Source organism: Drosophila rhopaloa, unplaced genomic scaffold, assembly GCF_018152115.1.
Source record: "Drosophila rhopaloa isolate 14029-0021.01 unplaced genomic scaffold, ASM1815211v1 contig_185, whole genome shotgun sequence".
Lineage (NCBI taxonomy): Eukaryota > Metazoa > Arthropoda > Insecta > Diptera > Drosophilidae > Drosophila > Drosophila rhopaloa.
The window spans coordinates 59,098-86,594 of NW_025335067.1; the positions used below are offsets into that span (position 1 = coordinate 59,098).

General features: G+C 38.7%; 1 protein-coding gene across 7 annotated transcripts in view; it reads left to right on the forward strand.

The window, feature by feature from the left end:
- LOC108048668 (RNA-binding protein Musashi homolog Rbp6) overlaps positions 1-27,497 on the forward strand; it is a 188,880-nt gene that overhangs the window by 51,359 nt on the left and 110,024 nt on the right. For all 7 annotated transcript variants that reach the window (XR_006417579.1, XM_017129482.2, XM_044459254.1 and 4 more), the window contains exon 4: positions 16,376-16,457. Coding sequence is in view for 6 of the 7 variants with exons in the window: in XM_017129482.2 (XP_016984971.1) it covers positions 16,376-16,457 (82 nt within the window). In the remaining variant the exon portion in view is untranslated. The remainder of the gene's footprint in view (positions 1-16,375; positions 16,458-27,497) is intronic.

A 27,497-nucleotide genomic window follows, 5' to 3' on the forward strand; every position in this document is an offset into this window, starting at 1 on the left:
GTTGCTGCAGCAGCGCTGCAAATTAATTAATTTTGACGAGACCAAGGAAATGGCAACCATTTTTCCTGACTGACTGCTTGTCTGCCTGGAAGCCCTGATGCCCGAACATCAGCGTCAGCGGCAGCTTTGGCAAATATAAATTGTGTGCCCGGGTATGCAAAGGCCGGGCCACGCCCCCTCTCAACTAACAGCCCCCAATTCCCGGCCCCCATTTCGATGGCTGCTGATGATGGGTGTGAGTGTAATTACTTGCACACCTGTCGACAGCTACACACATTTACTCACTCATTTAGAGGAGAGACAGGGAGGCGAAAGGAGATACACAGGGCCAAAAAACCATATGTTACCAAAACTTAAACAATTTATAAGTAACAACTAACTCCAAATATTTTAATCCAAATCCCAAAACACCATTTATCTTTTGAAGCAAACACATGCATTATTATGATAAGCTTAACTCTGAGTAAAATTTTTGAAATAGTATTAAACAGCAATTTTGCTTGTTAGAAATGAGCACAGAATATATTAAATGTTTATTTTTTAGATAAATAATTATACTATGGTTTTTTACAAATCTAAAAATGTTTTATTGGAATTTATGTTCTATTGAAAAAAAAGATATGATACTAAAATGTTTTATTGGATTGTATATGCCTTTTAAATTAATAATAGATTAAAATAATAGATTAAAAATAATAATAAAGACTGCCAAGAAACTGCAGTTATATTTAGTTTTTGGTATGACAAACCCATTACATTGCCAGCCAGTGCCAGTTGGTAACCCTTCAGTCACGATTTTTAATTGTAACTTTCATTAGTTTTTTCTCCGTGCAAAAAGCAGAGAGAGAAGTTAGTTGAGGACCCAGCTGGTGGGTTAAAGTAATTTCGACCGCTCTACGAAGCCATTACAAGTCGCCGACTGCCGACTGCCAACTGCCAACCGGCAACTGCCACAATTGCAAATGATTTTCACTTTCAGATCGAAATGAATAGTCCACTAGTCGGAGGAGTTGGACCGATCCCCCCTGCCCCTCCCCTGACCCCTGACCCCTAGTGAGCATCCCAATGGAGACGGAGCGCATAAATTTCCTTGCCACACAGACACACACACACACAGGTATATTTAGACACACCTCCACATCCTGCCACCTATGTCGGGGGCTTGAAGGTAGCGCTAAATGTTGCCGCTCTGCCTGATAAATGACCCTTGAACACCTTTAAGTCTTCGCCCGTTTCCCTCGCAATCCCAGAGCCAAAAACTTTGGCCTGACCGCCCTCGAGGCATATAAATTGAAAGCTATTTATCATACACATGCCACACACACTTTCACCGGGGGAAAGTGAGCTGTGTGTGTATGTGTGTGTGTGCGTGCGTATGTTAACTAAGTTTTTGGTTGCGCTTGGTTAGGCCCAGGATTCGCTCAGGATTCGTCTCAGAGAATAATTCTGGAAAAGCGAAGTACACGGAGTGAAAAGCAGCAGGGTTACACCCGTTAAACAGGAAAAGTATTAGAAGCAGAGCTACTCTGGAAAGTTGGTTGCTGGAATCTATATTTTCAAGATTTACCTCAAAAGGAACTACTCAATTAAAGGAAAACTAATTATCAGATCTAAATCGGTGTAGTAATTTAAAACAATCTATCTAATATAAGCAATATTTGATTGGAATGCTTTTTATACAAAACATTCAAATCAGTTTGATTAATAACATTTACCAAATTAATAAGTGACTTTTGCAGAAATTTATAAGCATTACATTATGTATTAAGCCTTAGAAACCTATTATAGATAAATTATAAAAAGGATAAGAAAAACACAAACAAAATGGTAATTGAAAATCAAGTAATCCAGCATACAAGTTTTTGATTAATAATTTAAAATAACTTAAGATTAAAACGATTTTTAAGTTTTGTTTAGGGTTCTCCCAAAGGATTGCCTTTTTGTTTCCCCTGTCATCAAAGTCGCTGTCAATAATCCATTTTGATCACATTCATTTTAAAGATAAATTCCCATTTGGTCACATTCTGCACGACAAAACCTTGATACCCCACTTCATCATGGGCATGTCAAAAACAAAAGCCCGAAAACACTTATTACCTCCAAATGGGGACGCTTCATTTCCGGCCACACTTCAAGCTAGATGCGGCTGAAGGATTTCTTTCTGGGCCTGGGCTCCTTTTTCATTTTCATTTTCATTTTCGTTCTCATTTTCATTTTCATTTTCCTTTTTATTTTTATTTTTTGGGTTTTCCCGGCTGTTTTTTATATTTCTTGTTTTTTTTATTAACTCAAGCATTTCACTGTACATTTAATGCAACACTGAGCCGCATAAATTGCCACTGGCCTCGGCTCGTTTCTTGGCATGCGCCAGCTGCTCCAGCCACGCCTACATCCCGCACCGCCCCTCTCCACCGACCATTCTCTATTAGTCTCATATGTGCCATAAAAAATTCGTATAATCGTAGAAAGCCCGCCGTTCCTCCTCGTTCTCCATTGCTGTCTCCTGTCGTTTGTCTCGCTGGTGAATCCGTATCCGCAGAATCGTTTTCGTCTGCCATTCGCTCGAAATGGCAGCTGGATGCAATCCAAGGCCATTGTTTTCCATAGTTAGCCACTGCCATCACCGCCTGTGGTGCACCAGAAATAACTATAATTGCACAGCACGAAAATTGTGGTGTCATCGGACCTGATATGGTGGCAAATAATGAACTGATCAGTTGAAAATTGATTACTACAACTTAAGAATATGTTCAAACAAGTTTATTTAAGCTAATGCTCATTTTAAACTTTTTGACGTTAAAAACTATCAATCAAGCTTGCTTCAATATTTAACAAAAAACTATTATATTAGTAAATTGTCTAAATCTAATTTGAAATATAATATAATATGATTTTACTTAGCTTATATTTGATTGTATTATTCATACTATGAAATATTATAATTTAGGTGAGCTTTCTTTAATTTGTATTTTAATATAAATAATCAATCAATTGTCAAAATATGTATTATTATATTGTATTATTTAAAAACAAATATTCCAAAACTACTTAGGCTTTCTTTGCATGTATCCACAGTCAGAAGATAAATACAAATTTTAAATTCGAGGCTTAAGTGATTTGATTTTACCGTGAGCACTTATGAACCAATTAAAGGGAACAGCGCATCCCTAATCAATAAATGCGAGAAATTGTTTTAATAATATTTTATCATTAAAGATTATTTAATGATCTGAATTAGCTGTAGGAGGATTTATAAAAATAAAGATGTCTGCAGCTGGAGTGTTTCGATCATATATTGACAATTTCTGAACTCATTTAAAAGTCACTTCCAGGTCATTACTTCTGTAAGCCCCGATCCCCATTCCTTTTGGCATTTCCTTCAGCTCTGAGCACCAGGCTTAACTTCTTAGCCCAAAACTCCTTGGAGTCTCGAATGTTTCCGGAATCAGTTGGCAAACTTCAAAATGCATTCGCACAGCAGGACCTTCGCCCCGACCAGAAAAACCAGAAATGGCAAGCACAACAAATGACAACAGATTTACGGCTACAAAGTCTAATTAGCGATAAAGACTCCTCTAATATTTGTCACTTGAGACCGAAAAATGGCAGTAGCAATTGCGGTGGGGCTTTTGGGAGTTGGCAGCGAGGCGGTGAAATCCGCGCCGCAAAACGCTGCCAAATTGCAGCTGGAAGTTGTTGTTTTTCCCGCTGGCAGCCAAAACAGATTTTCCCATTTTGTTTATGAAAAACGAAGATAACACAACGGAGGTTGGGGGAAAATAGGAAATGCTGCCGTTTCTTGGGCCAAAAATTTCCATAGACATAGACGAAGTCGGCAGAGGCGGTGAAGGCGAAGGCGGAGGCGGTGGTTTTTCCAGCCACGGATTAATTGCAAAAGGTGAGCCCTCACACAGAGAAAAGCTCCAGTTTTCCCGCCCACCCAAAAAGGGGCGTGGGTTGGCCATTAGGCGAAAGGTGGGCGGTGCCAACTCAACTCATTTGGCATTTCGAGTGCTTTTTGACTGGTTTTATTGTTGTTTTGGTTTTCGGTTTGCCTTCGGTCTGACTGCCAACAGCGATAAAATAAAATACACAGCAAACGAGCGAAACTCCCAACAAACAAACAAGCAAACTCGGTCTCAAAACAGCAGGAGATTATTTTTGGTCTAGATCCAAAAAGTCGTTGGCCATAAAAACTTAACGCTTTTGCCATTTTGACCACAAAATGATGCATTATCCCCAGTAAAGAGAACTTTCCGGGCACAACCTGAGCCTGATTAGCTCAATTTGACACTAGGGACAGCCTTAAAACAAACTATTGGTACTTTATCTATTCGAAAATATGTTGGCTGGGCGAGGGGACTTGAAAAACAAAAAGAAAAAGCGTTCGAAGAAAACTCATTTGCTTACTTGGCCTTATTGAAATTTTATGCAAGAACTCAAAGTCGAATGAAAACTCACGTCATGACTGGGCAATAATTTGTTGTCCTGCCTTTGCCTTTGCCTCCTTTTCCGGGTCCTGCGGAAAATGTTCATCTAATATTGCCATGGGCCCTCGTGCAATTGCCGTTTCAAAATTTATTTCACTTTGCACAGTCAAATGAAAATGAGAAAATCTGGAAATGCCAAGGCGAATTTCGAATATTTGTTACCCTAACTGGGAGTGTGTACTTCAACTTCTTAAGTCTTACCTTTAGATCAACAATGGGAGGCACTCTTTACAGAAACAAATTTCTTACTAAACTAATTGTTTTAGAATTAAAATAACAAATTTTGTAATAGCCCTTAAGCTATAAGAGGAAAACTAAGGGTTACAAATTTTATTTTATTAAATTTTTCCCTTATAAATTTGAGTAATGCTTTCCTTGCTGGTTAACCTTTTTTTTATAAAAAACTTATTTTTAATTAGTTGAATTTCTTTGATAGAAAACTTACTCGTACTTTTTTAAATTTCATTGAAAAATCTATTCAATATTTTCTATGGACTTTTTCGTTTTTCTTGCTACTTTGCTTTTTACCATAATCATAATTTCCTGTGTAAAGTTTTTCTTACTCAAGTGCTTGATTTTTATTCAATAATCTCCTCCACACTTTAGTCTGAACCCACTTCACTTTACTGTGTTATTCTTTATCAGCTTCTTATGGTATTCATAAGACTCTTCTCCGAGGATGTACCATATAATAAAGAACCAAAACACTAAGAGAGAGGAACAGGGGAAAAAAACGAGCTCGCGTAACAATGAAATTGATACTTTTTTAAATGGAGGAAACTGTGGGGTATTTTCCGGGGGAGTGGGGAACTAGAGGGATGGTTGATTCTGAGGGGGGGTGGCTTATGCCTCGAGAGCTGTTTGCTCGTCAAGTGGGAGGGGGCGGTCGAGTGATGAGAGGGATTGGGGGTGGGAATCATGTGGTACGTGCTGGGAATGCGTGAAAGATTTTTATTTGTGGGGCTATCGATACACTCCCGAAAAAATAACAAAAATAACGCACAAACTCACTCAGATAAATATATATATATATATATGTATTCAAAAAAACAAATGGAAAATGTAATGATTATTTGCTCAGCTAATGCCGCACAAAGTGGACCGAAGTAAGCTATGATCTGTGGCCGATTTTCCACTGGTCCTCCAATATTGCGCATACGCCCCGAGGCACATTTGATTGCTCCGCATCAATATTTTCACCACTCCTCCCTTGCATCATCTCCTGTTGCTCCTATTTTTCAGCTTAGCAAATTAGCAGATGTGCAAAATTTGCATATTTGTTGCTTCCATGCGGCCATAGAGATCTGACGTTTCTTCGTCTCCCAGTTTTCCCAGCTTCTCGGACATTTCTCCATTGGCATTTCTCTTCCACTGGCTGGCATTTGTTTACCATTTCGATTTGGCACAATTTGTCACTGGCAGGCTGTCATCTTATGGCTTGTTAGTTGGGTTTGTTTGCCTGTTTGCCCAGCCAGCTTATGGACACCAACAAGTGCCCGGGTCGACTTTAAAGGATCTCTCGCCGGCTTTCGGGCTCCCGGCTTCCCATTTTCCCAGTTTCCCAGACCCTCTGTCTCCGTCCCTGTCTCCGCTTCTGTCCGTGTCTCTGTCTCTGTCTCATCTCTGACTGATATGTGGCAGGCTTTGTCGCTGTCGTTTCCCCATCCTGTTTCTTTGCTCACTGTTCGCACTTGGAAAAATTCTTTGCTTAAAATAAAACTAAGTTCAATTTGCTATAAGAATTCATTAATAAATTACTGGTGTTCTTATGTATACATAGCATCATCAATTTGATAAATCATATAATCTTACAAGTCAAATACATTATAGTATCAAGAGTAGGATTGCCATTAATAAAAGGAAATTATGACATAATTTTGTACAGCAATTTGAAGATATAGACGGTAATTCTCTGAAACTTAAAAATGTGATTTATATCATTTAATCTTGTAAAATAATTATTCCTTTTAATTAATATTTATTAGTTCCTTTTATGGCTATCTATCTCTTAAATATTAAGCCACATAAAATACAAACCAAAATGATATTTCGACGTTTGAAACTCTCTTTCCCTTTAAGATTTTGAATCAGTAGACTTGAAACTTGGCTCTGGATGTCACTTGAGTAGCATGTTTTAAGAAACATAGAATTGTCGTTCAGTTTTCCTGTTTTTTCTCCGTGTATGAGTGTGTGTGAGTGCTGTTGCCTTGTCCTCGACGCCGTCGTTTTTGTTTACACAGTTGGTAATGCTGTTGTTCCTGCTGCTCCTGCAGCTCCCATCCTTGGACCCACTTCCCGTTCCGCAGCCCCATTCCCCCATCCTCTCGGCTGGTCAACGTGTGGCTGCTTATTGTTGCCTTCCTGCACTCCACCTCCGCCTCTCCGGTTAAGTGTCAATTCGATGCTGCTGCTTTTTCATGTTTCATGTTGCCACCACTTCTGGGCTCGGTTCAGTTCTGTTCGCCATAAGTGCCACACATTTTGTATAGCAAGTTAAGCCACTAATGAGGCGGCCACCTGCCGCTGCCAATGCCAATCAACTGGGCAAGCAGCCAGCGAGTGTAAACACAAAACTAAATTGCTTGGTAATTAGTATGAAAAATTGCGTGTAACAACAAAAAACAAAACCTGCAGGGGAAAATCCTGTCGGAAAATGTAACAAAAAGCGGTTACGGGGATATGAGATACACGTTATGGAAATGGAACAGGCTAAGCTTGAAGCTTTAAAGAGCTCTCGCAAAACTCAGATTGCACATTATACATCTCACGTGTTTGAAAATTCAATTAACTTGATCAGGTTCAGAAACTATTATTCTGATTTAAATGTTATACAGAATACAAATTATAATTCCTATCGTTGCTTCAATTTGTGCTAATTAAATTCATACTTCAAATATCAATTCATAAATGTTAATCAATGGCATATTAAACGTCAAATTAAAATTAATTTGCATTTAATTTGAATTATAATTGATGTTTAAAATATACTAGACTTTATAATAAATATAAATAGATGTGAACAACTTGCTAATGTGAATATTATTGCTTTACGATTATAATCGCGCAATAATAAGTGTAATATAATTGTAAGTGCTTGTTTTGACATTTTAAGCATAACATTTTTCTGAGATAATTGGTTTATTATTACTATACATTTTTTTTTAAGCAATAAAATGGCTTAAATAGCGTACTATAATATATTTTTCAAAAAATATCATAAGTTGATATTTACGAATGGATTGCCTTACGAATTGTTTCGAATAAATAACAACACATAACAAATTACAAATAGGTTTTGAAGGCTTAAAATATTGTATAGGATTGGATTTAATTGCATCCTTACTTGGTTTTATCATAAAAGATATTCTGGTGGCACATTCTTAAACATAAATTTCAGATGAAATGATTCTATTCTAGGCACGATGTAATGCTGTGAAAATGTGCCTGTCTCAATTATCATCCATTGCCTTTCGGTTGAGTCCATTTCTTGATTATGCGCTCAGTGGAATGTCAAATTTGTAACCTCTAATCTGGCCCTCATCAACATTTAAACAGCTGAAATGTGATTGGAGAAATCTATGCCGACTCTGGCCCAAAGCGACCTGAGAGATTCAATTATTGCCGGGACTCCTTGAGGTCGACCCTCTAACCTCTGCAACCCTTTCGCTGCATTCCAAGTTTTTGGGATAAGCTCGAGCTGCCACGAAACCCACTTCAATTTTTAATGAATCCAATTTCGGGCTGCTGTTCTGGCTGAGCTGCTGTGCGTTTTTTTTTATTTGCCGTTTTTGTTGTTTTGCATTAATTTCATAATTTTCTGCTATTAATTATAATAGAATTTTTCAGTCCGTCTCCGTTGCCGGGGCGCTAAAAGTTTTTCCAACGTTTCGTTTGGTTCGGTTAGGTTTCGTTTCGTGCGCTCGCTTGCCGTTATTATTATTATTATTATCGGCCACCATCATATGCCCGTAATTAAAACTTATTTCGGGGTTTTGTGTAGCCAACAAACCAAGAACTTAACTCGCCTTACTCTTGGCAATCAGCGGTACAGATTTCCCAGGATGGATGGGGTTTCATCGCAGAGGAAGAGGGGCTGCCAACACTTTAATTCGTCGAAATCTTGGACGCACGTTCTTAAGTAATGGATTCAATTATAAAGTTAAAATCCTCGGCGGCTTTCCCGCTCCTCCTGTTTCTCCTGCCCAAAAAAGGGGGCTGCGTCATCGCCATCGCGGCGGCTATCCAACTGGAAATGATTCGCATAAATTCACAATAATTTATAAGGAAATCCTTTAGAGCTCCCCCATCTTTCCGGACACCGCCTCCTTTTGGACCGATAGTCGCATTTTGGTTTATTGCGTCGAGCGCTTGACCCTTTTGTTCCTCTATCCCCATCATCCTTATTGACTCTGTCTCTCTATATAGAAAATATATCATTGAACACTGAACAAAACTCCTTTCAAAACTCTCAATGAAATTCTTCTCTTTTGAAACATAGTTTAATTTTCAGTTTTCTTTAGGTCCTTGAAATTATGCTTTAATCCTATAATTTGATTAATTGCGTGCATTCCAAAAAAGTTTAAGTATTTATTTTTCATTTTTGTTTAATCACAAATAGTTCTATTCATATACTTAGTAGTTATCTTTGTTTGAAAATAGTTACTTTAACTTCATTCTTCAACACTCTGAAATTAATCAGTCAAAAATTGGTGATAAATATAAGAAAATGAGTTAAATGATTAACAGATTAACTTTTAACCTTTAAATTGGAAATAAGAGATATGGAAACTGTTTGATAATTTCTTAAATGCCAATATAAACCTATTTCTTGCAGTGCCTGAGTGAGTGGTGGCATATCTATCTACATACTTCACCTGACTTTGGTCATCCGTTTCCCCTTTCTCCTGGCTGTTACTTTTTAATTTGCTTTCAGTGATTTCCACGACGATTTACCTTGACTGCTGGAAATTTATTCCACTTGGCTGCATTGGCAACAAAAAAGTGGGAGCTCAGAGACGGAATAGGAAACGAGCTGAGACTTTGCATTCAGTGGGAGACCGAGACCGAGATCGAGACCAAGACCTTTCATCCTGGTTTGGCTTGGCTTGGCTTAGCTTGGCTCGTCCTGCCGCCGCACTTTCCCAAATCAATTGATTCGTATGCGTTCACAGTCGTCGCATATCCTGTGGAAAACTCATACCTCCCCCCCCCTCCCACTTCTGACCATCTTGACCCTTTTTTGTGCTTGACTTCTCGGCTCTTGTCTGGGTCTTTGTCTCTTCTGGCCCCCTTTTTGCGCCGTTGTTTACGTGGTGGGCGTATTGCGGCCAGGGCTGGACATTAGCATGCTTTTGATGCTGCCCTGGGTCCCGTGTCTTCCAGAGATAAGAACATCCCATCCCCCTGCCGCCTACCCCCTGCCCCCTACCCCCACCACAAGCTCACTTTCTTTCTGGTCCAAAAGTTTTGGCTTTGTGTGCGTGGAAAGTTTTTACCGCCTTTTGTTTAACCAGCGCTTCTTCAACTTGCCTACTTTCCGGCTTTTGTTTTCCATCAAGTTTGGACTTTGATTTTTGACATTCTGTTTAGTTTGGATTTTACCTTGTGTTTGTGACCCATTGTCTGTATTTAAATGACTTGACCCGAAACAAAGGCGAATCCAGATACGGAACACTCGTAGCCCGGCCATTCATCAATCATTTGGTGCGTTGATTTTAATTTGTGCGTCTCAACTTTGAACGCAGCTCACATAAATTATTCAAAGTTGCCGACTCAGTCCAAGCAATCCCCCCCCCTACCCCGGAAAATCTCCAATATCCAATGCAATTATGGTAAGTGCCATTTGCAAGTTATAGCAATCCATAAGTCTATGACTTGCCATTGCCATAAATCGCACCAACTTGGCCAAACATTTTCCGTAGATCAGGTGAAAATGTTGACGCTTGTAAACAAGTTTTCCATTCTTGAGCTATTGAGTAGGGTTAAGGGATTTTGCGTGGGAAAGGGTTTTTCCAAAGGGGCGTGTGCGTGTGGGCATGGTAAAGTTTTTGCCATATATTTATCTATCCCAAATCAGAGAGCTTAGTTTCATATGCATGGAGATGTTTACCGCGAAAGTTTCAAAGGGGCTTGAAACTCCTCTAAGCATATCATAATTAAAACAGTTGCTCCTTATACGGGCCCAGATTAGGTGAAGAGATCAAAGTGGGTCTTATCTTGGTATAATTGTTTGGACGTCTTTCCTTTCCTTAAAATGCAAAGTCTGAAAGTGTTTCAAGTATTGTTTATTCTTCTTTATGTAAAGGAGGAAAAGATTATTTTAAGAGATCAAAGTTGTTCAGATTTTCCTCAAAAAATGCATGAATAAGGGTAAGTTAAGATGTGAAGGCAATACTTTTTTTGATTATAATTTTAAGATACGGTTTTTGGTTTTATTATTTATTATTTTATTATTATTATTCAGTTATGTCCAACCTTATTGATTATACAGAGTAACCAACATCTTAAAGTAGAATTTTGATACATTTATTTAAGGTCAATGTTTTTTGAATAATTTATTAAAATATTTAACTAGTCTCTGCTATAAAAGGCTTTTAATAACTGGGCATGATTTTATGTCTTTACCTGTATTTTATTCTCGATTTCTTAGTGCATTGGTCGTTCGTTTTCTCGCCCTGGCAACTTGTCCAAATATTATTATTTACGGCTTAGGGCGAAGAGCAAACAGCGACAACTGTTACCCGTAGCCCTCGGGGCTGAACCTTAACCCCTTAAAGCCGGCGTAATTCACTAAGCGAAAGGCAGGCCTAGAAGGGCGAAGATTCCCGGGGTCAAAGGGGACCTGGAACGGAACGTGCGTTGTCTTGTCGCAAAGTTTTTAAGACTTGCTTGACCGACCTTTGTCAAAAGTTGTTGGAGCGCATGAAAAATGATGCTACGACCGGGATGTGTTACAACAGGCTCTACTGGTCCATCTACCCGTCTCTCTCTTGGCCTATGGCCCTATCTCTTTCTGCCTCGTTTCGTGCATCTTTGTCTTCCAGTGAATTGCCATCTCGTTTGCTGTTCAGACAAAATAGCAATTTGCGTTTTCCAACAAAACGATACGCTGAGGCAAACAAATAGGGATTTCAAATCGTGGTTTACTTTCTAATTAGGAAATAATTAATAGTTTTGAGGTTTAAGATACATTATTCAACTACAATACCAAAAGCAAAAAAGTGTTAGTTAGTCTCGTATTTTGCAAATTTATACAAATCTTTCATTTCCACTTTTACAATAAAAGTACTGCCTATAATTTAATTAAAAATATTTGAAACTAAAGCAGTTTTCTTCCCTTAAACAGAAAGCCAGCAGTTCTGTTAAAAATAGAACATCTTATTGTTCTAACTTACAAGCTAATTCTCTATTTGTATAGTTTTTTTGTCAGTGTAGGTTAGGGCAGAGCTAAACCGAACGGAACAGAGGCTGAGCTTTAGTTTTTGTTGCTCTGGCTGCCAGTTGCCTCAGTTCGCCTCACAATTGATTGAAATCCCTTTGCGCACACCTTTTTCACTCACTCTGGTTTTTGTTGCTGTTTTGCTGCTCTGTAGTTTTCCCCCATTTTCCAGCACCCAGCCCGCCCCCCCTGCCAACCCCTCAGCTCACCGCAGAGAGCACACAACTTCCGCTTTCTTTGGCAAAAACAATAGAAAGCACATAAATTTATGGTTTCAGCATTGTGCTTTTGACAACATGTGCGGTGGCCTATTGGGGACCTTCTGGGGGGTGGTGGGCCATGGAGGGGTTAAGGCCTGCCAGGACGTTAAGGGGTTAATATGCCTGCAACCGCAAAACGGATTGCCTTTGGTGGAATGGGAGTTTTCTTATAAATAATCCCACTAAATGGATTCGGGATAAATTTGGTCTTGGATTGTGTGTGCTTGTCTGTGTATGTGTGTGTGTGCCTGCTTGAACTAATTACCTGCAAATCCATTTTCTCTTCCAGATTGAACCTATTTTGTTTATCGCTTATTGTTCTTTGCCCCAAACCAAAAATGCAACAATCAAAACTTCCACTTTTCCGTTAGTATGGTGTGGTAACTTTAATGTTTTTGGCATTTTCTTGCAGCTGTTTCGCTCTGCGGTCCTGGGGCCTCTCACTCGCACACGCTTTTCCTCTTCAAAATTTATGTTTGCTGGCTATGAAAATGAAATGACTGTGGTAAACATTTTAATTAAATCCAAGTTTGGCTTTTGGCCCGTTACAATATATTTCGCTCTTGTCGCTGCTCCTTTCGTCCTTCCTTTCATCGCCCCTCCGTTTTTGTTATGTGTATTTTATTTTATTTTTATTTTTTCCCAACCGTTGGGTAGCAAATAAATTTTAATTTTATTTTTATTTTGCCGCGTTTTAATTTGTTGACCATTTCCCTTTCTTTTTTTGTTCCCAGTTTTTTGCTTCTTCACATTTACACATTTATTTTGTTTGCCAGCTTTTCTATTGGCCATGTTGGTTTTGGGGCGGGGGCGTGGCAGGGAGGCGGGCTTTGGCCGGTCAAGTGACAGTTGGCACTGAGTTCTCCCAAAAAGAGGGTGAAAGGGGGTTTTGCGGGGGGGCTGCAGACGAGCTCGCAAATATGAAATGCAAAACAAACTTTGCAGCTGTCACTCAAAACTGAACGTCGCATTGGATGACAGCCAGGGGGAGGGGGTTTCAAAACGGGGAGGGGGTCGGTGCACTGTGAGAAACGGCGAAGGGGTTAATTGGGCGGAAAGGTATGCTCCATGTCTGAAATATTGTGTGCTGCAAAAGTGAGATATAGCACACTGATTGACACGTTGATGATGACTTTATTTCGGCATTTCACCGGAAATCAGATTTGAGATATGAGTGGGGGATGTAAATCAGAAATCTAGACTCTTAAACAGATTGCAAGTGGCAGGTAATTGGGGAACACATTTAAATTTAGTAGCACCTAGTGGCATTACGATTGGAGAACGTGATATTTAGGGATTTTTTTTTGGTAGGTAAAAGTCAAGCTGTTTTTTGTTTTTGAAAATATAAAAATTTTTCAATTAGAAAGAACATTAAAAGAAGTGAAAACCCTAATAGAAATTATGATTTGCGTTCTTATATTAATAATATTACCATATTATTAGCTCATTCAATGCCGTATTAAATAATTGTTATATAAAATAGACTATAGTTAATAGCTATGAGCGCTTTTGTATTTATTAATGACCAGATGGCCACTTAACATGGATCAAAAAATGGTTAAATTGAATAAAAAAGAATTGAGTAAATTAAAAATACATTGATATGAAAATACAGATGGATTCGATAGGAAACCCTTAACAAATGGCGTTATAACTTCATGACCGACGGTAACAAATGACCTGCGAGTTTTCATTTCCCGTGACCCACTCAATCACAGGCGTGGAGCGGGGGTTATTCCAACTGGTTTATTTACACCTCAACTTCAACTAATGGCCAAGTCATGCCATAGAATAGTGGCACCCCCCCACCGCAGCCCCTCGCCCACGAACATAGAGAGGCAATTGCCCATTAAAACTTAAAGTGTAGCATACTTTGCAGCGCCACATACACATACGCAACGAACGTAACGAAATGGAACGCAACCCTTTGCCTGCCCCATCAATTTGCATGCCACACACGCACACATTTCTGCTCGCCCCCGCTTTCCCATTTCCCATTTCCCCTCACCATATCCCATTTTCCACATCCACATGCCACTCGAACCACTGCGCCAGTTGCTGTTGTTATTTATGGTTCCAAAACTGTCATAAGCAAACAAATTGTTTTTTATTGTTCATAATTATTGTGCATACTTATGTAAATCACGCGACGCGCTTCGCGTTTCGCGTTGCATTGCCCCCACTTGACTGTCTGCTTGTGTGTGGAACCATCCGCACCCTAACCACCCATTTTCCACCCCATTTCCCTACCCCTTTCATACCCCTTCTGCACTCATAGAAATTGGAGATAAATTAGACTCATATCTTTACCCAGATTTCATACAAATTATTTTTATTAACTAGAAAATAATTTGGATTTAATACAATTTAATAAATACGTTAAGAAAATTGAAAATGTACCATTTAGTTGTACTTGGAAAATATGGGAAAAAGTATTTAAGACTTATACTTCAGCCCATAAATCTTCTAAGATATTTTAAGTGTTAATCAAATTTAATTAACACATTTCCAAATTTTACATTTTATACAAATACAAATTCGGATATTGTAGAAAAAACCTATGAAAATTAAGGTTATAACTACAATATATGGAAAATAACTTCTACCTTTCTTAGTCTTCCTGTTACTTTCACTATTAAAGTAAACAGAGCTTGAGTGCCTTAACTATTTTGTTTAAGTGTGGCATTTTGCATCGACACAAGGCGCAACTAGTGGCTCTAGCTCTGTTTTTGGTGCGTGTGTGCTGGTGGTGCTGCGATTTCTGAAATGGGGTGGTGTGGTGATGGGGTGGTGGGGTAGTGGTGCTGCTGGTTCCCTGGTGCGATTTCTCGCACCACATTTATGGCCGGAGCGTCTTGGCCACGCGGCGCGAGCGGCAAAATCGTTTGTTTTATTGAATTTTTATTGTAGTTTGAATTTATGACGCCAGCGTCGACACTCGACTGGATTAGGGTTCCTCCGCCAGCAGTCGACGGGCGAGAGAGATGACTTTATCGGTTTTATTTTGCTTGTTTTTGCTGCATTAAATCGCAGCCAACGAGCCTTGGTATCTGTCGTGCGGCCCCCTTCCCGTTTGTCTGGCAATTTTGTTGAAATAACTTCAGTGTTGCGTTTGTGTGCGTACGTGCCGCTGAAGTGCTTCCAGCCGGGCGGAGTCCTGCGCCCCCGTCCTCCATCCTCCGTGCTACATCCACCATCCTCCATTCGCATCCGCATCCTCCGTCCGGAGTCAGAGTCAGATTAGCTCGCAAAACCGCAGACAACAGCTGCCGCTGGCAACCAAAGCAGCGAGTCTGAAGTGGTCTGTATGCTTTGTGTGTGCTTACACACTGAGAAATACTACAAAAAAGGCTGAAATACCTAAGAATTATTTAAAATTCGCTTTGGTTACTTAAACTTATAAATAGGAGTTTGGGTGGTCGATCCATAATTCCCTAATCTTTTGAATGAATAAGAAAAAGAAATATATAATATGTAAACAAATTTAACTTAGATGTTTCACAAATGAATTTAAATAATGTACAAATATAATATTTTAAAGATAAAACATTTTTAGTTAGAGAAATTGTAAAACATTTTAATAAAATAATATAATTTACTAAAATGAAATAAATCTTAGTTTCATAAGAAGTTGGCAACTGTAACTATTTTTAACGCTTTTAAATGTGATAATAATGAATGAGTAAGAAAAATAAATAAATAATGTACAAATATAAATTGCATAGATAAAAAAATTTTAGTTACAGAAAATGTAAAACATGTAAATAAAAATAAAATTTACTAAAATGAAATAAATCATTATCTTATAAGAAGTTGCCAACTGTAACTGTTTTTAACGCTTTTAAATTTAATAAAACCCTCAAAATATTTTTGTCTGTGTACTATGCGAGTATGCATGTGAATAATGTCCAGTTGCGTATGCAAAAGGGTGTGGAATCGGGGTGTTTTTGTGGAGACCCTCCTCCATCGAAAAGAAGAAGTTTTGGGCCCCCAACCAGTTTGTTTACTTGGGCACCACGCGAAATTCGTTTTTCTCCCTTTTATTTTTCTGTATTTTTATTAAGCGCGTAACGAAATTAGTAACTTTGGCGTCGTGATTTTGATGGCCGTACTTGAGTGTAACCCCAGGACATTTCATAAACCTGCTTTGATTGATTATTCACTGCATTTGTTTATCTTTCTTCCAGAGAGCTTACGCGATTACTTCGGACGTTATGGTGATATCTCAGAGGCTATGGTCATGAAGGATCCCACGACGCGCAGATCCAGGTGAGTTGTAATTTATTTAGGAGTTGTGCACAAAAGGTGGTGGAAAGATATTTGAATGATATCCTTATTTTCTGGGGCTAAGTATACATTATTTTTTGGGAAAGAGTACTCCTAGTTTATGGGAAATGGAAAAAATACAAAGTTAAATTATACGTTTTTAAATCCATCCAAATCAGTATCAGCAATATGAATAAATTAGATGCTAAACAAATAAACACAATATAGTTTGAAGCTTAAAAGGTACAATTTTTTGTTTATCTTTAAATAAATATTAATATTTCTATCATACGACAATTTTTGTTATTATTTTGTATCTTCTTGTATAGCGATAGCCTTTAGTTTATCAGACAAAAAATTCTCTCTCACTCCAAACGAAATTGTATCCGCGTTTGGACTGATTTTAATTATTTCCTATTTTGGCGTAATAAATTTGTAACCCCAGCAACCTTTTACCTTTCAGCCTAGCTGCTACTGACCTCTCTATCACTCATCTGCCATCTCCCTCCGTTTCAGCCATCTTTGTTGCCGTTGTTGTTTATGGCCATGCACGGCTGCATCCATTTCCAAATTTGAACAGTTTGGTTAACCGCTAATTGGTTTTCATTTTCATTGATTTTATTTTTTTTCATCTGTGTTACTCCTCTACCTATTACTCCGTTTTTCCCCCTTTTTCTCTGGTCATGTGTGTGTATTCCTGTGTTGTGTATTTTTCCCGTAACGTTTGTCATTTGTTGCGGTTTCGATCAACTTTCAGTTGGCTGAACGTGGCCAATACCCCCAGAACACCCCCCACCCACTCCCACACCCACCGCACAGCCAACCCTGCACTTTGACCTTATTTAAAAATGCTTAACGTAAATTAGCTGGTTTTTGCGGACAGTATGAATAATGAGATGGCGTTTAAACGAGTCAATTTCAATTTCAATATACACCAAATGATATTTAAAACTGTTCAACCCGGAAGTGTATGTATTCAGCTTTCTTGTTCAAATAATTAAGCTTCTCACGGGGCGTATACGCAATTTGAGAAAGTTTTTGTTTTTAACCTAATTTTGAAAGGCATTAAAAAGTTTTCTAATTAAGCTTATTTAGCCGATATGTTTTTAAGATTTTGTATTTAAAGTCAGATGTAGTAAAATGCGATTTAGAGTTCGTTTTTACTTTTGTAATTAAGAAATCAGGCTTACTAATTAATTAATTAAATAATTACTTTCCACGACTTGCGTTTATTTAAAAAAAACTTAATTTAAATAAGCTGGTTTGGAGCATTTCATAGAGTTTACTTTAACTTTCTACAAAGAAAGGTAAAGACCGCCCAAATAGCAAGTGTTTATGTGCCGTTTTCTTTTCGCTCTAATTAAGCGTTTTATGGGGCGTATACACAATGCACGGAAGTCACCTTTTTTTTAAAGAATTCCTTCCCCCCGGTTTAAACAACTCCTGCTGGAATTTGTCCAACGAAATATATCTTTGTTTTAATTGAATTTCATCTAATGTCAGTGGAGTGGCGGCGAAGCTTTCAGGTTAACAAGCGACGAAAGTTTATGCCACCTTCCTGCATTTCTCTTTCGACCCCTCGTCCCGACTCTTTCCCACTCGCAGGAAGGATCAGGAGCCGTGTGTCCTTTCGCCTTTGTGCATGTCATGTTGGCTGGCAAAATTTTTATGAACTGCGTGCAGCAGAAGCTGGAGCAGTATCTCGTACTGCCAACAGTAAAACAGTTGGCACTTCGCCTCCCCAACACACCGAGCACCGAACACTGAACACCGAACCACCACCGACCCTTGGAAAAGTATCTTGAAAGGAGGCAACTCGGGGTGGCAGGTGTTCTACCCTCTGGTAGTTGTAAATTCCGCAGCTCTATTTGTTGCCGTTGCCGCTGCCGTTGCCGTTGTTGCCTGATATCATCGTGTCAGGGATTTCTAGCAAAATTTAATAAAAACTTTATGTCGCTTAAAAGAATGTTTATGGAAATTTTTCACTTAAACTTGCGCAAAGTAATAAATGTAAACAGAATTCCTGAGAAGGTGCGACAACAAAATTCAAAACCGGAAGACGGGTATGGATAAAGAGGATGAAAAGGGGCACAGAGGAGCAACAAGCTGCACGCAAAGTTGCCGCAGCGAGAATCAACAGTGTGGTTAATAAATATGCGCCCCAGTCCCGAAACAGGAAACAAGGATACACCGCTAGGATCAGCCATCAGCAGGCATTGCATACTTTTAGGCCACCTCCGCTGACTTGTTACATGGGAAAAAATAATGTACTCAGAAGAAAGTTCACAATTAGAGTTAGGCAAACATCTTAACTACTAGGACAGTATCGATTTTGTAATACTTTAATCAGAGCATTATATTGGGGTTTTTCATGTTTGCATTAAACACAAATGTAATGTAATGTAATGTAATGATAGGTAACCAAATAGGGCTTAATTTAATGGCCAACATTAAAAGGAATGTTATTTGTAATTTTATGACTTTTTTAGAAGTTTTCAAGTTAGAAGGAAATACATTTGATACAGACATATTTTCATTCGATCATAAATTTGCCTTTTAATATTCAAAGCATATTGTATTTTATAAGTTTCGCTCCTTTATATTTTGTATATTTAGAATTTACTCCAATCAATCAAATTTCGTTCTCTGTACTCATCCCTTTCCCTGTTGTACTTGTGCTTTTCTGCGTTAGATAGATGCCCTGAGATATCTCACTTCAAATGAGATTGTATATTACAATAAAATGGAGTGAAATACAAATTAGAAAACTTGCAAATAAATTTTAAGAGCACAAAATGAACAACAGTGGCAGAAGGAGAAAAAAATTCAAAAAAAGGGAGGCAATAGCCGGGGAAAAACAAAATGAAAGCAAATGGCAAACAAAACACATTCACAGAAACGGAATGAGAGGGAAAATAGCGAAAAACTTTTGCAAGTTGAGCGGGAATTTTCTTGCGGGTGAAAAGACAAAAGCGGGGTCGCTCAAGTGCAGCAACAATAAAAAATTGAGTAAAATGGGAAATGGCAGTGCCGGCTAAGAAAAGGACGGCACCCAGCCACCCACACACCACCCACTCACCTCCCCCTTCGCATAAGTAAATCCAAACAATTTATTGTTGTACTTTTAGCATTCTTCTTGTGCGCGTTGTTGTTGCTGCTGCCATTGAAGCAAACATAAGCGACTTTTCAATGAGTTTCGAAAGTTATTGAAACATAAATTATATCGCACGGCGCACGCACGCCAAGAGCAGAAAGGTCCGCCCCATTTTCCGACCCCCGGAAAAGGCTCCGCGGAAAACACAACCACAGCAACAGCCAGCACGACACAAAACAACACCCTTTTGTGTGCGTGCATGTGTGTTTGGCAATTAAGTTACATTTTTTTCTCGCCGCCGCTTGTTAATGTTTTTCGGTTTTTATTTCGCGTTACACGCGCCAGCAGAAAATTTTCGCTTTTATTTATTTGCTGGACACACACTGCGAATGTTTACCTGAATCTGTATCGAATGAGAAATCGCATTTTCCACCCGCGCGCAATGTTGCATAATAAATTTAACGGGTTTTTAGATAAGAGCCGGGCCACCATACTACTCGTTAAACAAAATAAATAAAAAATGCGAATAAAAAGCTGGCTGGTCCAAAGGGATAAGCAAAAAATGGTGGAAACATTTTGCACAGCCATTAAATGTTTTGGCTTTGATAAACTTTGATAGAAGTTCGATTTCGTAAGGCAAATTTTCGCGACATAACTCAATCGAAATGGCAACTCACTCCCCCGATGCCAAATGCTTTTCAAATGCGAAATATTTTAGGGAAACGCAAAATAAAAATGTAAACCGAAACAACTTTGGAAAGATTTAACAAAGACAAAGTGGTTTTTTGTAATGAAGATTAAGGGTTGATTAAAGCAATTTCACACAGGCCAAATATTTTATTTCTGGCATTTAACGGCCTTTGATAATATGCACTTAATACTTGGGTAATCCCCCCTGTTTTGTGCGCCGCATTTAATATCCTTGTAATAATTTATGTACAACTTCAAACTCGTATTTGTCTTGCTCTAACACACTCTCTCTCGGTGGACATAATTAACTCAATTTAATCACTTTGCCAAGCTCGCAGCTTTAGTGTGCCACTTTATGTGTTTCAGAGGGGGTTTTTCCGGCGCTTTTTTCTTGTTTCCGGGCGACCTTCTGGCGTTGACCACTCTGGGTTGGGATTTTCGGGGGCATTTTGGACCGATCTCACATATTCGGCCAAACGCGAATGGCAGCTGCGCTTTGCCCTTTTCATGTTAATTTCCAGCGTACAAAACCAAATGGCTTTATATTTTTCCCCCCACCTCTCATTTCTTCCTTCTGTTGCATATGTTGAGTGTCCAAGTGTGTGTGCGAGCTGGTGTGTGTGGGAGTGTGTGTGTGGGTAGCAATTTTTCATCATTAATTATGGCGTCGCTGTGTGGCGAGTGTGAGTGTGTGGAAGTGTGTGTGCCAAACATCAGTCAGTTACAGGAGGCAAAAGACCATTAGGACATCCCAGTCATCGGCCAAGCTGGTTGAGATGTCACTCACACACATACACACGGCAAAAAATGTTGATAAGTCACAAGATCAATGGCATATTTTCCATTTCCCAATTAATCTTTTACTGGGACAAGAGCCTCTTGATTGTTAAAAAAGCTAGGACCATTAGACAGCATTAATTAGATAATGTACATTACCTTAACCGAAATAAGTCAATTGAATATTCAATACTTTGCTTGAGATGTTTAATAAACAGATGTTATGAAATGAAATAAAGTTTCCCAAAAGTAATCTTTTAGAATCTGTAAAGCTTAGTGTGACAATTGCTTAATCAAAGAAATAGTAATATGTTAAAACCACTTCAAAGGATACTAACATATGATATAAAAGCAGGCCACCTAGGCAGAAATGAATTTTCTACCAAAATGTTGGGAAAAAACCTGTCAAAAAAATGTTTATCAAATCATTTGTCAACAGGTATCCTTTATTTCCAGTGCACTGATACTTGGATGTTGTCAACTCGTGCGGCAGCAACGCCATCCACTCTTTTTTCACTTTTCCCCACCATTGTTACTGTTGATTATTTCATGCGCTTTCTCCGCCCGCTCATTTTTATGCGCATTTTATGTTTGTATTTGTATGAAAAGAAAAACTCAGCCTCCCGAAAAAAATGTGGAGAATAAAGGAAGGAATATTTTTATGATCCCCACAGACTCCCCTAATCACTCACTCCCTTGTAATTGCTTTGCGCACCGCACTCTTACATAATAATAATAAAATGAATTATAAAATAAAGTCACCTTTCTGCACCGACTCGAGACTTTTTGTTAGCCAGCTGCCGCAGAATTTAATGTGGCAACGACACTCAAAAATTGACATTAGCAGCAGGCATACGACGAAACCATAAAAACATAACAAATGGCCGGCCATAATGTGTGTCCTTAAACTGTCACTAAATCGATAAATTTTCATAATGGCCAGGCCATTTAAATATTTAGCCAAAATGTTGGGGAAAAACCCCTTTTCGGGGCTCTTCGCCAGCGCCTTGTTCTTGTGTCTGGATTAATAAAATTACCCAAGACCCACGCATAGATAGCGAAAGGGGGCAAGGGGGTGGGGACGAGGCCATAGAGGGTGGGGGGTTTACATCAACGCAAGGGCACGCACACACACAACTCGAGGTGGACTCGACATCGTTGACGGGGTGGCGACATAGTCGTCTTAAATGTCTCCATGCCAGGCTTGAGTAGCCTCTGCGAGCTAGAAAGGAAAACAGGACAAAAAATAGGCATACGGAGAAAAATAGATATACCTTACCGTATATCACTTATAATTTAACATCAAAATAATAATAACCATAATAGTTTTATATGAAACAACATCCATATTATTTGTTTTTTAATTTAAATGCAACCATGTCTGTTTCATCCATATTTGTTGTATTTTATCTTAATCATAATTTAAGCATATAATAAAAGTTTTAAAAATCAATTCACATAAGAAACTGCAGTTACTGCAGGACAAATAACCTTAATGAATAATTAAAAGGCTTAGCTATATCATTAATAATATACATTCAATTTAATGGAGATAGACAACAAATTAGAATTTCAGAAAACTTAGCAGTCGAAGTAAATTTGTGTTGAAAGGTCGTAAGGTTCCTAACGAATGCATTTATATTTATATTAATTTATGAATCAAAATCAATCTGGCCTTAATAATGGCCAATATTTTTTCTTTGTGCAGAAGAGGGGTGGTGCGAGGCGGGGGGGACTGGGGGTGGCAAGAGGTTGCCACTCACGCAGGCCCAGTTAAGTGTGCGTGTTCAAGGATGCATTTTTGTGCCCAGGAAAACGACACGACACAAAACGAAACGAAACAAAGACAAAGGCATAAAAACGTGCAAAATGGGCGTGGGCGGCGCCTCTACTTTGTCCTTACCCTCCTGCCCGCCCCCGCACCTCCGTCCCGCCTTCCATGTCATCCCAATTTCACCCCCCCTCGAAAGAGCAACCCCCTCCGCACGGCCTGCGTAGGCTTATAAAGTGCGAGGCGAACCAAGGCAGGAAGCCACTTGTGAAAGTTTCATGCACGCGGCCCCACTTCACACGACAGCAGTCAGTGCCACGAGGGGGGTGGTGGTGACGGAGGGGTTGGCTAAGGAAAAAAAAGAAAGCGTCCTCGGATCGAATGCAAGATTCCACACATTTCTCAGATTTTAAGAAAAATAAATTTCCTCTCTCCCCGTTAGAAATTAAATGGGACTAAAATCATTTAATTTATTTCTATCAAAAAAACATAGAAAAAATACCATTTCGTAACCTAACAGTTAAAATTTTCACATATTATTAGTCTACGATTTCGTCCTTTATGTGTTTTGCCTTAGATTTCAATTATACCAAAAATTGCATTACCACTTCTAGATTTTCTCTCAGCTTTTGGATGTCTACAAAAAATCTATTCTCTTGTTTAAGATCTAAATAATAATAAAGATTTTATTTGGCATTGTTGCAATATCTATTTTTTGAGAATATAAGTTACCCTTTTTCAACCATGCACAATTAACAACTTGAATCTGTTACAAAATGTATTTGTATTTCATATAATATTTTGTAAATGTACTTATTTTATTAAAAATTCTATTGGACACATTAAATAAAAATACATTCAAGGGATATTCAAAAAATAATGTCCGTGATATATTTCAAAAATGGTTTAACATTTTCATTTTAACTTTCGGATAAGGTTTGTTTTGGGTCGCTTTCAAGAAAATAATTTGAATACGTTTAACTAAGTAGACATTAAATAGGTATATTACAAAGGAAACAATCCTTATAAAACAATCCCTATAAAATGAATATTTTTAATTTAATGATGTTATTTTTGCTTCAGTTCTGTGTGAATTTCTAACTAATGGGTATCTTGGCAGCAAAACATTTGGCCAGGACGAACCGCACAAAGGCGGCGTCTTGGTCCAAGTGCTTGTTAGTGCGCTCGGGATTTGACGTTTCGCTGTAGCCGGGCTTAGAAGAGCCGGCTCTCTTGCAGCTCCAGCCCCAGTCTCTGAAATGTCCTCTTCATCCTGCCACGCCCCCGCGCCTTTTACGCCCCCCTCCACAGGCACTCCACTGTCGTCTTAAGTTGCATTCCTTTTTGCAATTGTTCGTTCGGGGCGCTTTTGTTTTGTTGTTTCGAAATTTTTACACGAAAAAGTCATTTGAATATGCGTTGCCTACCTCCTCGGATTGAAAGTTTTGTTAGCCGTCAGCTACTTTCGTTGAATCCCCACCCCAATTGGTGAAATGCCGCCCCCTTTCCCTTTGCAGTTCTAAGGTTGAGGGCATGGCTTGCGGCTTCTTTGCTTTTTAGCAGCGCATAGACAATATAATGTTCGCCTCCATTTCCAGCCTTGACTGCAACTTGTATATTAACAATACTGAGGGTAAAACTGAAAGACAGAGGCGGGGCTCGGGGTTAACAGGGGGTCGTGAGAGGGGTTAAGAGGGGCGGGAGGGGGATGCCGGAGACACAGAGACAATTGTTTTCTTACTTCCGCTGACTTCAAGAGCAATTCACAGTAGTTTGTCATTCTGTCTGGCACTGAGGTCAGTTGAGGTTGAGGCAATTAAGAGATATAAGAGAATGGGTTGAACTTCCAGGCGGGGTGAAGGGGTGGCTAAGATTTCCATTTCCCTTCTTGTCCAACCAAAGGTTTTCATTTGGTGTGCATATTAAGTAGTGCACGTGGCATAAAATCACCTTAATTGGATGTATATTGAATCTAAAAAAACTTTATTACACATAATCTGAAAATATAATTTTAATTTTGTTTTGCTCAAGACCTATTTATAGATATATTTAATTTTCAACACATGCCATACATAATGTTTTAACGGTAAAAATAATATTTGAAAATATCTCACAATACCAAGATCCTTGTAATTAAGTATAATAATAATAATATTAATAAAGTCTAACAATCAAACTGAAGGGTTTCGAAGATTTATTGGAATTAAGAAAATGTATTAAGGAAAAAAAATGAATGTTATATACGCTTCAAGAAACCCATTAGTATTATTATCAAAAGAATCTAAAACGAACCCCATCCCGGCTAAAACAGAATTTAAATTTGTCACTTTAAATGTTCCAATGAAAATTCTCAAAGAATCTTTAAAGAATAAAATTCGTTAAGGGATTGGATAAAGTTTTATACGCCTTATTAAAAACCTTAAAGTTGCCAATACAAAACTGATATTTAAATATATTTTCCCTTGTGTGTGGAAAACCCATTCACTGGTTGAAAAACATTTACATTTAGTGCATTTGAACCTTACTCAATTTCAAGTAATCTTTGCCCTGAATATCCTGGATTCTATTTACTCTGTCCGCACCGAAAGCCAGCCCTTCCCCGTGACATTTGCCTATAAAATGAGCTTTGGGTTACAGTTTTGGCAATTGCCTTGGGGCGGAATAACCTCATCGTCATCGTGCACCTGATCACTGGACATATGCTGGGACTGCTAATATTGTTATCTGCTCCCATTACGAACACACCGACACACACACACACACACACACGCACGAGGCAACACCTTGATGTGAACTTTGACCGTTTTGGTAACTCATTTAGTTAGATTATTTACGGTAATCCAAGATTCCAGCCACAAGCCAACCGCCAACTTAACTGCAGACACTCTCAGTTGGCCAGGCTATCTCCATTTCCATCGCCAGTTCCCTCATTTTCCTGATTTTCCTGCTGCCCTTTTGGGATAAACTACTTACCGAGGTATGAGTATCTACGGGCTAAATACATGCAAGTTGTTTTGCTAAATTGTGCGTAAGCTCAGGAGCATCAGAAGCAGCAGGAGCAGCCACAAGGATCTTCGGGAAAGTTTCTCAAGCTCTGCCATCCCAATTCAAATAACACTTTTATTTCTCTCTCAGATGGCCCGCTCCTTTTGGCCCTGTTTGGTACGTGTCTGCGGTGTTTGTATGTGTTACATGATTGCCACGCCCCCTTTTCCTTGAGCTCACCTGTCGCACCTGCCCCACCCTTTTTTGTTGCGGGGCAGCACACAGCATCATCCTTGGCTGCTGGCAGCTTGTGTGCGTGCGCTCATTAGCATTCTGAAACGGCTTTATAAAATTCAACAAGCAACCCAAGTTGCATGTTTTCTAAGAGGGGGAAAGCGGGGGCGTAGAATACGCCACCCCTCCAACCGCCCACTGCCGCCCACTCTGCACTCCACCCCCACCAAAAAAACCCCTTTTCTTGTCGGAGGCTGCATGTCTCTGCTGTTGCCCTTGTTGTTGCCTAGTTTCTCTTTCTTTGTCTAAGCTCACACACAGCAAACAAATATGTTAGTTAATCTAAATGTGGGAATGTTTCTTTCTGGAAATTTATCGATAGATTGCAGTACGATTAAAAGTTTTTTTTGTTCAGGAATTTAAAATAACACAGTTTTCAGCTTCTTCAACAATTTCCTTCTAAAATGTTGCCTAAAAGAAAAGTCAACTACATTTTTTTGGTATCTACTCTAATAAAGTCATTAATTAGCAACTTAACTTAGTTTTACTAACATGACATTTTTGTTTGTCTAAACATTAAAAACTAACATTTTGAAATATTGAACCAAAAATTGATCCCATATATTTCAGGCCATTTTTCTTAAAAAAGAAGAAGTGTATATTCCCAAACTTATGAACTAGGCTTTTTTTTAGGTCATTATTTTACAATTTTACATAAATTGGAACATTTTTTTCGGTCGTATGGTTATTCAGTCTTTTAAAGAATACCAAAGCAAAGAATAGTACTCTCAAAATAATAGTGATATTTTTTAACGATCAGGATAAAATATTATTTAATAGGTTCTAAACATATTTTAATATTAAATATTTATCTTTGTAATAACAAATATTTTGTTTTCCTTATTATTTTTATATTTATTTAACATGAAACAAAAACTGTTCAGTAGATAAATTTAGGTTTCAGACCCATTGTTTTTCAAAGTGTATTTGTGTGTGCGTTCCTCCATTGTTGTTGGCTGCACACATTCTGTTGTTATCCTGAGCGCTCCACACCACTCGCTCTGCGGCTATCTCTATTTCTGGCTCTGTCTTTCGTGTGGATGCCGGTCTGCCTCGAGTTGCATAAATTGAATCTGAATTTGTGAGTAAATTGCACACAGGAGACACATTATTTTTGAGTTTTGCCTTTTAAATTTGTGGCTTTTCACTTTGAGTTCCCCCCCAGCGCCAGCGCCCCGTCATCCAACCCCCAGAAATTGCAACAATCTCTGTCCTCAACTTTGTGGCACCCGCCTCCCTTTCACTTGGCAATTTTGTGTGACCCACTTGAACATTGGATTGAAGTTACGCCTACTGAACCACTCCAAGCTCTCGACTGCCACCCCCAAAATCACCCATTTAAATCAATATTAATAGGTGCAGGCCTCTTTTTCGCAAATTGCACATTGCACAAATTGTTCGTCTATAAATACGATAAAATGTTTATTTAATA